The 14463-nt window shown below is 43.2% G+C and overlaps 2 gene segments (V, D, J or C); one reads left to right on the forward strand and one right to left on the reverse strand.

The window, feature by feature from the left end:
• Window positions 1–708: 708 nt before the first annotated feature.
• On the forward strand, window positions 709–5871 carry LOC139341861 (Ig kappa chain C region, B allele-like). The segment is given in 3 exon segments: window positions 709–763; window positions 4550–4633; window positions 5552–5871. Coding segments are annotated over 3 exon segments (459 nt in total).
• A 7703-nt stretch (window positions 5872–13574) lies between these two features.
• LOC139341862 (immunoglobulin kappa variable 1-6-like) lies at window positions 13575–14130 on the reverse strand. The segment is given in 2 exon segments: window positions 13575–13885; window positions 14076–14130. Coding segments are annotated over 2 exon segments (366 nt in total).
• Between the last annotated feature and the right edge of the window lie 333 nt (window positions 14131–14463).

Consider the following 14463-nt stretch of genomic DNA (forward strand, 5'->3'; position numbering starts at 1 on the left):
TCACAGTCACCTGACCGCTGCATCCTGCAGACAAAAACAAATCATTCATTTATCAGCACAAAGAAATGAGAGAAAAGGCAGCACATCATGTTTGAAATGTTGCTGAGAGAATCAACCTGTGAAACAGCAGCAGGCCAGCGTCCAGATGAGGATGGTGATGAGAGTCATGCTGCTTGTGCTTTCTGCTGTGTTGACTGACAGATGTGAGTCCTGCAGTGTTGAACTCACAGGACTATAAACCTTCTCAGTTCACTGGAGGATCAGCTGACCATGCAAAGCCGCCTCTCTATGGAAATCATCTCTCTGCTCTCAACACACTCAAGGTAACGTGGATTTAAAATGTTTGAATGTAGCTGTAAAAGCAGATTGTTTGTCCTTCTTAATATAAAACTATTTCTGTTAATACTGTTGGATGTTTGTTACTCTTAGTGGATATTTTCTCACATCAACTGTTTTCTTGAAAAGATGAAATGTTACTCTTCAAATTTAACTTAAAGCTGCATTTTCGAAACTGTCTGAGCGTTTCAGTTTTATTTAGATTCATTGTGGTTCTGCTTGATGACTCTTGTGTTGTGTTCACTGGACCAGTTATCCTCATCATCAGTCTCTTCATCAACCCTCTGCACCTGCAGCAGGCCGTTTTCACTTCAGTCCAACTGAAGGAGGTTTTTGTACGGCTCTGAATCACTGTGTGAACACTCCATAACCATGGTCACCAAGACAGTAGTAATCTCCAGCATCTTCAGCCTGAACACCACTGATGGTAAGAGTGTAGTGAGAACCAGATCTACTGCCACTGAATCGAGACGGAGTTTCTGAGAAGTGAGTTGAGGCTCTATATATAAGAAGTTTGGGAGCCTGTCCAGGTTTCTGAAGGTACCAACTGAGATCATAACCAATATCTGAACTCCCTGTGGCGCTGAAGGTCACAGTCCCTCCAAGACTAACAGACTTGGATTTGTCAGTCTGAGTCAGAAACTTGTTGGCAGAAGACTCTGAAATGAGGAAAGAAAAACATATTTAAAGGTATCTGAAGCAGCAGCTCAGGTTTTAAAAGAAGACAACAACAAACATGTTCAAAGCAAAAGTAAAGACGAGAGAAGCGACTGAATTTACTCTGAACATGTAGAAAATCTCTCACCCTGACTCAGAAAACCCAACATGACAATCAGAGTTATTGGCAACATCATCCTGATGCAGTTTTCAGTGTGAGTGCATGAAAACAGTTCAGACTCTCTGTGACACAAGAACTTAAAGTGTGAGGAGCAGTGATGCATCAAAGTCATGCAAATATAGTGAAGAAGGCAAACACACACCTGTTCATGTGAAACAGACACAGCAGAGGTGAGGTGGAGCCACACTTCATCATCTTGACCATCATTCAGACTTAAAGGTCCATCTAGAAAATCTCGACTTTATTTTCTTCTTTATGTTTCGTCTCTTCATTGTCAACAATCTCCTTGTCACTTCTTTTTGTTCTCCTCATTAACATATCTATAGCATCCCCTGCTGGCAGACTGGATCAACACTAAACTCAATGTGAGCTAACTGGAGATTTGCGGTGATGATTTTAAAACTTCCCTCAATCAGATTTTTGACCTCAGTAATCTCCCACTTTATATTTGGATGAACACTGTATTTAGAAATCTTGATGTTAAGTATTTATGCTGTTCTGATTATTGAAAATGACCCAAATGTAATAACTGTATTTTCAAACACAGAGGAAGCAGCAGACGAGACTGTGCTGACCTCACACAGCAGTGTCTCCTCCATTGTCAATAAACACTCAAACTCAGCAGCAAACGTGACCTGTTGTCCAAACTACTCAGGCTGCTTGAGAGATCCATCATCACCACCAGCCTAAGTACATATAACCTGTAACTACTCATATAACCAGAGAGAGCAGTAATAGTCAAGGGCAAGATTTCTAATTCCACCTCAACATCTGTCTTTAAGACCACAAAAGGAATCCCTGACTCTCCTCCAGTTCTCCTCAGAGTCCTTTCTGCCTCGACTGCAATGATCATCTACCACAGATCACGATTAGCTAAGGAGCCAAAAGGCTAAACACCTGGTTTGGGGGATGGCGACTAACTTTAACTGGTCCCCACAAAGCAAACTATACCTGTATTTGTCATATACACTGAGTTGTGTAGAAGTAACTGCATTTCATTTGCACCTGTGTGAAAAAGGGTTTGATGCTGCATTAACCACCTCAGCAACTCAGCACAACCATCATCTCTTCCAGCACTGATGTGAAACACACTGATCCATCCAGACCTGCTGTTGTGAATCATTTCATCCTTCAAGATGTGGAACAAACCAATACAATCGGGAAGTGGGGGTGTGACTTTTTGAGGTATGATCCATAAGATCATGACATATGATTAAAACTACAAGCCACACCAGCTTGGATGGCCATGATATGTCTAATCGTCTCACGTTTGTATTGTAAATATGATGTAAAAGCCAGGAACCAGTTAGCTTATCTTAGCATAAAAACTGGAAGCAGGGGGAAACAGCTAGCCTGTTGATGGGCAAGTAAATCATTCCATCAACATCTACAAGTGTCAGTAATTAAGAGATTCCCATTGGGAAGAGTTTGTGACCCTCGGACAGAGCCAGTCTAGAAGATTCCCCCCTTTGGTGATTATTTGTGCTTCACTAAGCTGACAGGTTATTGGCTGTAGCTTCACATGGAAATATTTTACAAGATTTATTTTTTTCATAATTTCAACTGGCACAACAATCTGTGGGCTGCTGGATATTATAGCAGTGACTTGGTGACATGGAATAAATATAAAAGTATGATAAAAAGATTGGAGGAGCTGTGAATGGATTGAGTGTAAATAGATAATGTTGTTATGGTTTATGTATTTGCTATTTTGGTTATTTTTTATTGTTTATTTGTTATTTAACAATTACAATGATTGTGATAGGTCACATGGATGTGGCAGTGATATGTGGTATGTTAGATGAGCACCTTTACCTGTGTGGCAGATAGACACAATGAGTGAGAGAGGGGGTGAGTGGGTCACCATACTTTTTGTTGACCGCTGTTTTAAATGCTGTTTGAAAACTGTAAATTATTTTGAGTGTATTATCGCCATGTTATTCTGAGTTTATTGTTTTCCTATAATAAAAGTTATGAATGTATTTATGATTCAGCTTATCTTTCTTTGGAAGCAGAACAAGGCCCTAACTCAGCCTCTCAACGACTTTTACTTTTCAGTTTCCAGTAGGCAAGGCCTAGTCACTACAAAGATGAATACACCATTATATGAGTGTGAATGTGTAGTTTGTGCTTGGTGAGGTTACTGTCAGCTCTGTGTTCAGTGCTCTGTGTCAGAGTCTCATCCTCTTCAGCAGCTGCAGTCGCTTCCTGCTGTAACAGCTCAGTGTCTCTGCAGTCTGACTGAGGGAGGTTTTTGTACAGCTACAAATCACTGTGTGAACACTGGACCACTGTGTTCACTCTGACAGTAATAAACTGCTGCATCTTCAGTCTGAACTCCACTGATGGTCAAAGTGAAGTCGGAGCTGCTTCCACTGCCACTAAACCGAGCTGGTGTTCCTGAATGTTGTGTGCTTACAAGTTTTATGAGGAGCTTTGGAGGCTGTCCAGATTTCTGTTGATACCAGTGCAAATACTCTCCAGCACTGCTTCTATAAACAGGTTTGCTGGTTTTACAGGTGAGAGTGACAGTGGATCCTGCAGTCGGTGTCACTACTGGAGGCTGAGTCACAGTCACCTGACCGCTGCATCCTGCAGACAAAAACAAATCATTCATTTATCAGCACAAAGAAATGAGAGAAAAGGCAGCACATCATGTTTGAAATGTTGCTGAGAGAATCAACCTGTGAAACAGCAGCAGGCCAGCGTCCAGATGAAGATGGTGATGAGAGTCATGGTGCTCGTGCTTTCTGCTGTGTTGACTGACAGATGTGAGTCCTGCAGTGTTGAACTCACAGGACTATAAACCTTCTCAGTTCACTGGAGGATCAGCTGACCATGCAAAGCCTCCTCTCTATGGAAATCATCTCTCTGCTCTCAACACACTCAAGGCAACGTGGGACACAAAATCAGGAGAAATACTGTTTGGATTGACACCATCTATGATCTTAATGGAACACAAGGAAATATTTATATTACAAGTGCAGTTGAGGATTTAAGGACAAGTTTGTGTCCACTGTGGTTGGTATGATGTGTCTGTTTGTCTGCCTTTCATTTACTGACAGGGTTCACTGCAGATAAATAATGTCATTCACTTCTGCTTATTGTGAGTTTGTAAATGATCAGAATTAAAAAGCATCATGTTCATTTAACCAAGAATCAACTGATAGAAAACTGTGAAAAAAAATGACTTTATTACAAGAAGACTGTCATCGTTTGTCTGTCAGGTGCAGAAAACTAAAGAAAAATGAAAGAAATAACTTTCATTTATACAATAATTTCAATCCAGATCACTTAAAATACTTTGCAGATTCAGAAAAATATGATTTTATTTTTGTCAGAGACTTTTTTCAGTGTGTAGATGCTTGTTGACAGTGCAGGAGGTTTTTGTACGGCCACTTCATCAGTTTGTATCACTGTGGTACACTTTTGGTGGAGGAACCAAACTCATCATTGACTGTAAGTATCACAGATTTATCATTTTTACAACATGAAAGATCAAACTTATTGTGTGAAATGAGCTATTTACATCAGAAATTATTGAAGGAGTTTCAAATGTGTATATTTATTGTTATTTATCAAACTTGGCTGAAATCGCAATTTGGCTTTCATTGTGCAAACATTAATTTTATTATTGTGTTTCTGATAATATTAAGGTTAAATAAATGCCAAATAAGTAAAATTTTCTCATATATTATTTTCAATTTAGTTTTTATTAGACAAAATGTGTTTGTGGAATTGGTCTGAGGAAAAGTTTAATGCTAAAAAATAACATCAGATTTCTTATTTTTACATTCAAACAGTTATTAAAATAAAATGAAATGAAATCCATTTATAAAACAAATAAGTGAGTTTATCTGTAGATGTAGTCCAGCTGTAGTTTGTGTTCACAGTTCGTTAGTTTAAAGTGGTGAAAAGGAAGTGAAACAGACAGATGACAAAGTCTTTAACTGGATTCAGATATTGCATTTTGAAAAACAAGAAAATCATTGAAGGCATGAATTATTTACTGTCAGACATTATAAATTAGACATGAAGATGTAATTTCATGATCATTATTCTAAATATTTCTTTATATTTACACTCATGTTGCATATGATTGTCTAATTCTGAGTGATTTGTGATGAGCGCCTCAGTCGAAGATTCATCAGTTTAAATGTGAAAATGAGATCAAGTTTGAGCATTTAGTTTTATTTGTTAGCGCCTCATTTGGTCCCATCTGTCACCTCCTCTCCTCTGTCTGATCACAGTATGGTGCACACAGCTCATCCACAGTCGTGTTAACCTCTGTCATGTATGCTCAGTGTGTGGTGTTGAGCTGTGTGTCCTACAGTGGGAGTTAATCTGCTCCTCGTGTGTCTCTGCTCTCCCCTCCAGCTGGCTCCACGGTCAGGCCCTCGGTCTCTCTGCTTCCCCCTTCCTCTGAGCAGCTCTCCGGGGGCTCGGCCACGCTGGCCTGCCTGCTGAACGGCTACTCTCCTCAGGGAGCCGTGGTGAGCTGGGAGGTGGACGGTACGCAGGTGACAGAGGGGGTCCTGAGCAGCTCCGAGGAGGAGAAGAGCGGACGCTACAGCAGCAGCAGCACCCTGAGCCTGAGCAAGGAGCGCTGGATGGAAGGAGAGCTGTACTCCTGCAAGGTCCTCCATAAGGGCCACAGCCAGACCCAGTCCCTCCACAGGAGCCAGTGTGAGGCCTAGAGGGGCCCAGGACAGGAGCTCTGGTTGGGGGGGAGCAGGAGGAACACACCTGCTGCTCTCATCAATATGACTTTTCATGTTTGCAGAGGAAACTAAAGCTTTGTGTGACAAAGAACAACACTGCTGTAAAGTGTTGGACAACAACGACTTAGAGAGAAATGTGTGTAGCTCAGCAGCTGGATGTGAGTGTGCTTCATAACTGTCATGTTGATGGTTGATGTTTGTGCTAATAAAGCTTGAAGTGATGAACAACTTGATGAAGTGTTTGGTCTTTTATTTCATGAAGAGCAGCAAGAAATTAAATGCTTTTAGAACTTCAGCTGATCCTCCTCTCTGTGGAGAATGAAAAGCTTTGGATTGATCATGTAAATATTTGTGTCTCTAATGTCATTTCTTTTAAATCATAATGAACTTGATACAGTGATAGAAAAATATCAAGAATGCTTGTTTTGATCTTGACATAAAACACATGAACAACCGATTTTGTGAAAGTATGTGTCTGAAGATCCGCTAGATCTGTCTGCTCCTAGTGTTCTCTGTTTCCCTTTTCATTAGTGTTATCTGTCTGTCTGTCTGTCTGTCTGTCTGTCTGTCTGTCTGTCTGTCTGTCTGTCTGTCTGTCTGTCTGTTCATTCCTCTGTCTCTCAGCTGGGTGTTTCCCTGCACCCAGCTGACTCCGCCTCTCAGGCAGCGCACCTGAAGCACATGAGCCTGATTAGAGCTCAGGTACTTAAGGAAGAGGCGAAGCTAGGGTGGTTGCCAGATTATCCTGATCTGTCCCATGAGTCATCCAGACCTGAGCCCATTAAGTCCTTCCAATCTATGCCTAGTTGCGATCGTTGTCTTTGGCTGGAGGTTTTTCCCATGTCTCACCTGCGCTTTGTCTGTTCCTACCAGCCACGTTCAGCCTTTGCCCTGCCTCAGCGTCCCACATGGAGAAATTGTTTGTTCCTCTCGTTGAATGCACTTTGTGTTTCTTTGTTCCTTACGAGTGCGCCTTTTGTTTGTTCTCTCTGCTCCTTATGATTGTGTTTTGTGTTATCCTTATGGTTAATAAATTTGGTTTGTTTTCTTACTCTTGTTTCCTGGTCTGTACTTTGAATTCAGAAATTTAAAATTTGGGCCAGGCTTAACAATGTTGAGGCAACCTTTGTCTGCTTTGTAGACAGCAGAGGCCTTTAATATACTTTAACAAAAAAACTATTAAAACTGCAGTTTGACTGAGGGAGGTTTTTGTACAGCTACAAATCACTGTGTGAACAGAGCAGCACTGTTTATTTCATGGTAACTCTTACAGTAATAAACTGCTGCATCTTCAGTCTGAACTCCACTGATGGTCAAAGTGAAGTCGGAGCTGCTTCCACTGCCACTGAACCGAGCTGGTGTTCCCGAAATTCGTGTGCTTACAAGTTTTATGAGGACCTTTGGGGGCTGTCTAGATTTATGTTGATACCAGAACATAAAGTCTCCATAACTGTTTCTGTAAACAGGTTTGCTGGTTTTACAGGTGAGAGTGACAGTGGATCCTGCAGTTGATGTCACTACTGGAGGCTGAGTCACAGTCACCTGACCGCTGCATCCTGCAGACAAAAACAAATCATTCATTTATCAGCACAAAGAAATGAGAGAAGAGGCAGCACATCATGTTTGAAATGTTGCTGAGAGAATCAACCTGTGAAACAGCAGCAGGCCAGCGTCCAGATGAGGATGGTGATGAGAGTCATGCTGCTTGTGCTTTCTGCTGTGTTGACTGACAGATGTGAGTCCTGCAGTGTTGAACTCACAGGACTATAAACCTTCTCAGTTCACTGGAGGATCAGCTGACCATGCAAAGCCTCCTCTCTATGGAAATCATCTCTCTGCTCTCAACACACTCAAGGCAACGTGGATTTGAATCTTTTGAATGTAGCTGTAAAAGTACATTTTTATACTTCGTAAAATAAAACTGTGAGTGTTAATACTGTTGAATGTTTGTGGCAATCAGTGATTATTTTCTAACAACTGTTTTGTTGTTGAAATTTAATTCTGCATATTTAACTTAAAGCTGCATTTTAGAAACTGTCTGTGAGCTTGTTTCAGTTTTATTTAGATTCATTGTGGTTCTGCTTGATGACTCTTGTGTTGTGTTCATTGGACCAGTTATCCTCATCATCAGTCTCTTCATCAACCCTCTGCACCTGAAGCAGGCCGTTTTCACTTCAGTCAAACTGAAGGAGGTTTTTGTACGGCTCTGAATCACTGTGTGAACACTCCACCACCATGGGCACCAAGACAGTAGTAATCTGCAGCATCTTCAGCCTGAACACCACTGATGGTCAGAGTGTAGTGAGAACCAGAACTACTGCCACTGAATCGAGACGGAGTTCCTGAGAAGCGATCTGATGTATAGTATATAAGAGGCTTGGGAGTCTGTCCAGGTTTCTGAAGGTACCAACTGAGAGTATTACCAATGTCTGAACTCCCTGTGGCGCTGATGGTCACAGTCCCTCCAAGACTAACAGACTTGGATTTGTCAGTCTGAGTCAGAAACTTGTTGGCAGGTTGGCTGGGTGATCTTCCTCACACTCTCTTTCTTATCTGATTATAACACCTCTCTCTCTCACCTTTGTATGCACAAAGTGAGGGTCGGCTCCTTGAATATTAATGGTGGGAGGGATGTACAGAAGAGGGCAGTGGTTTCAGGAACAATTTCACACAAAAGATTAGATATTGTCTTCCTGCAGGAGACACACAGTGACAGGACAGCCTGGGTTTGTGGCAGAAGGGCCAGCATTTTCTGTCTCATGGGTCAAACATTTCAGCAGGTGTAGCAACTCTATTTCTCCAGGGCTTCATGTCAGCATCACCTCCACCATGGAGATCCAGGAAGGCAGGGCTTTCGTGGTCAGGGCAAAAACGCAGGACATTTCTTTCTGCTTCATAAACATCTACACTCGGTTCAGACAGGCTGGAGCTGTTTCAGAAATTACATGATTTCTAAAAGCAGTGTGATCAGGGTGAGTGTGTAGTGATGGGAAGCGACTGGAACTCCACCAGTTTACATTAGACAGGACAGGAGAGGAACCTCATTTACAGTCAGCCAGATCTTTGTCACGTATCACCTCAGAGTCCGGGGTGGTAGATGTGTGGAGGGTCAAACATCTAAAGGACAGGCAGTTCATATGGGTCAAAGTTTCAGATGGTAGGGTAAGTGCAGCCAGACTGGACACAGTTCATATATCCCAGCTGTTCATCAACAGACTGTTGAGCAGCAACATCTACCCCGTAGGCTTCACCAATCATCACCCTGTGACTTCAGACATCCACATATCATCAACCACTAAGAGCAGCTCATACTGGCACTTTAACATCAGGTTGCTTCTGGACAACACTTTCTGTCAGAGTTTTGATACCTTCAGGGAAATTTGGAGAGGAAGGAAGGGGGAAATTACATCCTTGAGTCAGTGGTGGGGGGTGGGCAAGGCTCCCATATGAGTTTTCTGTCAGCAATACATAAGTCATTCCACAGGTAGAGTCAAAAAAGCCGTTGAAGATTTGGAAAAGGAAATCAGGTGATTAGAGGACAGTTTATTCACTCACAACAGCACAAACAGTCAGAGACTTCAGCAGAAGAAACAGGAACTACGGTCATTTCTACATGAAAGGGCTAAGGGGGCATTGGTCAGGTCACGGTTTATCAGTATTAGAGACATGGACGCACCCACCTCCTTCTTCTTCAACCTGGAGAGGTGTGTCTCTCAGGCCAAGCAAATGGTCTGTCTCTGCCTGCCTGATGGTTCGGTGACAATTGATCCAGTCCAGATGAGGTAGCATGCTGTGGGGTTCTACAGCACCCTCTTTGGGAGGGAGGACTGTTGCAGTGAAAGAGCAATGCTGGATGTCGATGTCTCTCTATAGACGACCTTACTGCTGCTGTGGGACAGATGGCTCCAGGTAGAGCTCCTGGATTGGATGGGTTGCCTGTAGACTTTTATCAACATTTCTGGAGGTGTTTGGGAACTGACCTGTGGGAGGTGCTGCAGGGGTGCTCTCAGACTGGACTCTTACCCGTTTCATGTCGCCATGTGGTCCTCTCGCTTCTGCCAAAAAAGGGGGACTTGGCTCTTCTTAAGAACTGGAGACCAGTGGCTTTGTTTTGCACAGACTACAAACTTCTTTCGAAAGTGCTGTCCAACAGGCTGAAAAACTTCATGGAGGTGTTGATTCACAGGGACCAGTTATACTGCATACTGGACAGATCCATCATGGACAATTTATTTCTTATAAGGGACTTATTTGACATTTGCAAATCTCACAACATTGATGTTGAGATCATTTCACTGGACCAGGAGAAGGCTTTTGACAGGGTTAACCATGGTTTTCTTTTGAGGGCTGTTGGTTTTGGTGATGGGTTTGTTTCACTGCTTAGGTTGTTGTATTGGGACACATTTTCTTTTTGCTGAAGGTGGGTGGGGGGCTGAGCTGTCCAGTGTGGGTTCGGAGAGGGATTAGGCAGGGGTGCCCCATTTCTGGCTTTTTATACTCTTTATCCATTGAACCTCTTCTGAACAGGGTAAGATCCAGGCTATCAGGTCTCATGGTCCCAGGTTTGCCACAGCGCTCCTCATTGGTGATCGGCCTACGCTGATGACATCAATGTTTTTGTCAGAGATCCGAGGGATGTGGCACTCCTGGTGGAGTGTTTAGACCTGCATGAGAGGGCATCCTCGGCTAAGGTGAATTGGGATAAGAGTGAGGGGTTATTAGTTGGGCAATGGGCTGACAGGCAGATCCCGCAGTTACCGGGGAACCTCAGCTGGGGACGGCAGGGCATGAAGATCCTGGGGGTTCATCTGGGGACTGAAGAGGTTCAGAGGAAGTGGTAACTGGGAGGGTGTTTTGGAGATGGCGTGTTCCAGACTGTCTAAATGGAAAAGGCTGCTGCCACAGCTTTCCTACAGGGGCAGGGTCTTGACCGTTAATAATTTGGTCGCCTTGACCCTTTGGCACAGACTGATAGTCCTGCCTCCACCAAGGGGCCTGATTGAAGAGGTCCAGAGGACATTTGTGGACTTCTTCTGGTCAGGGCAGTACTGGGTGAAATCGGCGGTACTGTACCTGCTGGTGTAGGAGGGAGGACAGGGCCTGGTGGACATTGAATCTTGCATCACAGCTTTCAGACTGACCTGTCTCTCTCATGTCTTCTTCTTCTCTGAGGTTTTACAGCAGCTGACATCCATGATGTTGCATTACTGCCATCTTCTTGTTTCACTCTCCATCTGTATCCAAGAAAAGCTGATAATGTGGCACCTCCCTAGATACATCCGTTCAGTCCAGTTGTTCTTAGAAAACGGAAAATCCATTTCCTCCCTTGCTCATTGTCCCCACACTCTAATATATTTCTAATGTTATCCTCCACCTGCCCTATTGTCCATAACTGTGGCATCATAACTCGTCTGTCGTGTGTAAAATTCCATTCCTGCATGATATGAAAATATGCTCTACAGTCTTAGCCTCATGACACTGATTGCAAAGGCCTGTTGGATGTTTTCCCACAATGAAATTTGTGCTGTTAAGGTTGCTTCTAATTACTGTGCTTAATTCTGAGCATTTCTAGGTGAACACAAGGGTTTTATAATATCCAGACAGGTCTAACTGGCCAAACAACAGTATCGTCAATCTTCTTATCATACACTCCCCCATCTCGTTTGACCTTGATTTCCCATCAAGCTGAAACTTTCTTTGTATTGCGTGTCCTTCTCCAAACATATCTGCAGCACCCTTTTTGCAGGATGGCTCTCTCCCTCTGTCTCCTGTCTGTCTGTCTGTCCCCTGTCTGTCTGGTGTGAGTGTGTTTCCCTGCAGGGTGTGGCTGACAGGTTGGGCTCGGCCTCCTCCTCCCATGAACGCAGGTGCAATAAATCATTAAATCAAGACTCACCTGCAGCCACAAAGCACCAGCCAGAAGCACCAGTTCCCCACTGACTGAATTGTCTGTTAACCCACGTGGAAGTAACTGAGACTCCTGAAGAAACGCCAAAGTATATTTCTGCTTTCTTCCCTTGCCTGCTTGCCTGCCATCCTGATTCTTACTTTCTTACGTGCTCGGGTGCTTTTTCCTCACGTGTTTCCGTCCATGCTCTGTCAGTCTGCATCCTTGGAAAGGATTGGATCTACATTGGTCGGGCCTACTCCCCCTCAAGTCCTCCTCAAACTTGGAGGCTCATTGATTCAATCAGTTTGCTTCTGTTCTCAATCACAATGAAAGATTTTAAACCTTTCTGACCTCATGATGGAAACACAACTGATCTGATCTATGTGTAAAATGGACATAATGGGTTTTTGGTTAAAACAATGATTGTATAACAGTTTTTGAAATGGGAAAAAAAATGCATGAACGTTAATGTGTAGTTTGTGCTTGGTGAGGTTACTGTCAGCTCTGTGTTCAGTGCTCTGTGTCAGAGTCTCTTCCTCTTCAGCAGCTGCAGTCGCTTCCTGCTGTAACAGCTCAGTGTCTCTGCAGTCTGACTGAGGGAGGTTTTTGTACAGCTACAAATCACTGTGTGAACACTCCACCACTGTGTGCACTCTGACAGTAATAAACTGCTGCATCTTCAGTCTGAACTCCACTGATGGTCAAAGTGAAGTCGGAGCTGCTTCCACTGCCACTAAACCGAGCTGGTGTTCCCGAAATTAGTGTGCTTACATATTTAATTAGGAGCTTTACAGGCTGTCCAGATTTCTGTTGATACCAGAATATACAGTCTCCAGCACCGCCACTATAGACAGGTTTGCTGGTTTTACAGGTGAGAGTGACAGTGGATCCTGCAGTCGGTGTCACTACTGGAGGCTGAGTCACAGTCACCTGACCGCTGCATCCTGCAGACAAAAACAAATCATTCATTTATCAGCACAAAGAAATGAGAGAAAAGGCAGCACATCATGTTTGAAATGTTGCTGAGAGAATCAACCTGTGAAACAGCAGCAGGCCAGCGTCCAGATGAGGATGGTGATGAGAGTCATGCTGCTTGTGCTTTCTGCTGTGTTGACTGACAGATGTGAGTCCTGCAGTGTTGAACTCACAGGACTATAAACCTTCTCAGTTCACTGGAGGATCAGCTGACCATGCAAAGCCTCCTCTCTATGGAAATCATCTCTCTGCTCTCAACACACTCAAGGCAACGTGGATTTGAATTGTTTGAATGTAGCTGTAAAAGCAGATTTTTATGCTTCATAAAATAAAACTGTTAGTGTTAATACTGTTGAATGTGATGACTGGAGTCATCACACAAAGCTAAGATAAGCGGCCACTGGCTGTTTAATGGTCTCATGTTTAATGGTCAGAGATGAGAGTGGCATCAGTCAGCAAAAATATGAACAACCTCTGACAAAGATAAATGTGTTTGTTCAAAGGAATAAATGACATGTTCAGAGTTATGTGGATTACGGTGTCAGTGGAAAGTGATGGAAAAGCAAATGATACTAATGTGTGGAAAATAAACATGAGATGTTGGTGATCATAACAATGTTAAAACTATGTAAAAATATAAAATACAAATATATTATTGTGAATGTGTAGTTTGTGCTTGGTGAGGTTACTGTCAGCTCTGTGTTCAGTGCTCTGTGTCAGAGTCTCTTCCTCTTCAGCAGCTGCAGTCGCTTCCTGCTGTAACAGCTCAGTGTCTCTGCAGTCTGACTGAGGGAGGTTTTTGTACAGCTACAAATCACTGTGTGAACACCGGGCCACGGTAAACACCCAGACAGTAGTAATCTCCTCCATCTTCAGCCTGAACTCCACTGATGGTCAGAGTGAATTGAGGTTCAGATCCGCTGCTGCTGAAACGACTCGGAGTACCAGACTGACGGCTGCTTACTTTGTAAAACAGCAGTTTGGGAGGCTGTCCAGGTTTCTGCTGGTACCAGCTGAGATCATCATCAACTCCTGTACTGGCTGTACAGCTCAGAGAGACCGTCTCTCCCACACGAACAGACTTTGACACAGGAGACTGAGTCACAGATGGACTGGCACCTGATCCTGGAAATGAACAGAAAGTTTAAACACATTTTAAAGAAATGACAGTGTGAGGTAAAGTGCAATGCAACTTCAAACCATAAAAATGTATTTATGAAAGTAGAGAATTGGTGAAATGTTTAATTGACACTTTCAAAGCCTAGACACCACAATAACAGTGAACAGGTCATAAGAGAGACTCACAACGTCTCACCTTGAAGCCCCAGCAGCAGCGTGGTCAGCAGTGGAGTCAGAAACATCATCATCATCGTTCATCTGACTGTCAGAGAGACTGCTCTGACCTGTGTCAGTGGTTCATCTTAAAGTGCTTTAGGAGCAGTGATGCACAGCAGCCATTCAAAACACCACCTTCATAGTCAAACAAATAGCTGTGTTAGTGTGAGGAGGAAAATGTTTGTTTCAGATTCCAAAGAAAATCATCCATCAGCACAGTTACATCAGTTTCAGGTCAAATCTGCTCTCACTGCACATTCACACAAACATGTTTGCCTTTAATATTGATCTGTACATGACCAGACTCCATCATAATATCTGAATTATTCCACTTGTTTTCTCTTATTCCTCTTCTGTCATGTAGTGTT

This window comes from Chaetodon trifascialis, chromosome 14 (genome assembly GCF_039877785.1).
Source record: "Chaetodon trifascialis isolate fChaTrf1 chromosome 14, fChaTrf1.hap1, whole genome shotgun sequence".
Lineage (NCBI taxonomy): Eukaryota > Metazoa > Chordata > Actinopteri > Chaetodontiformes > Chaetodontidae > Chaetodon > Chaetodon trifascialis.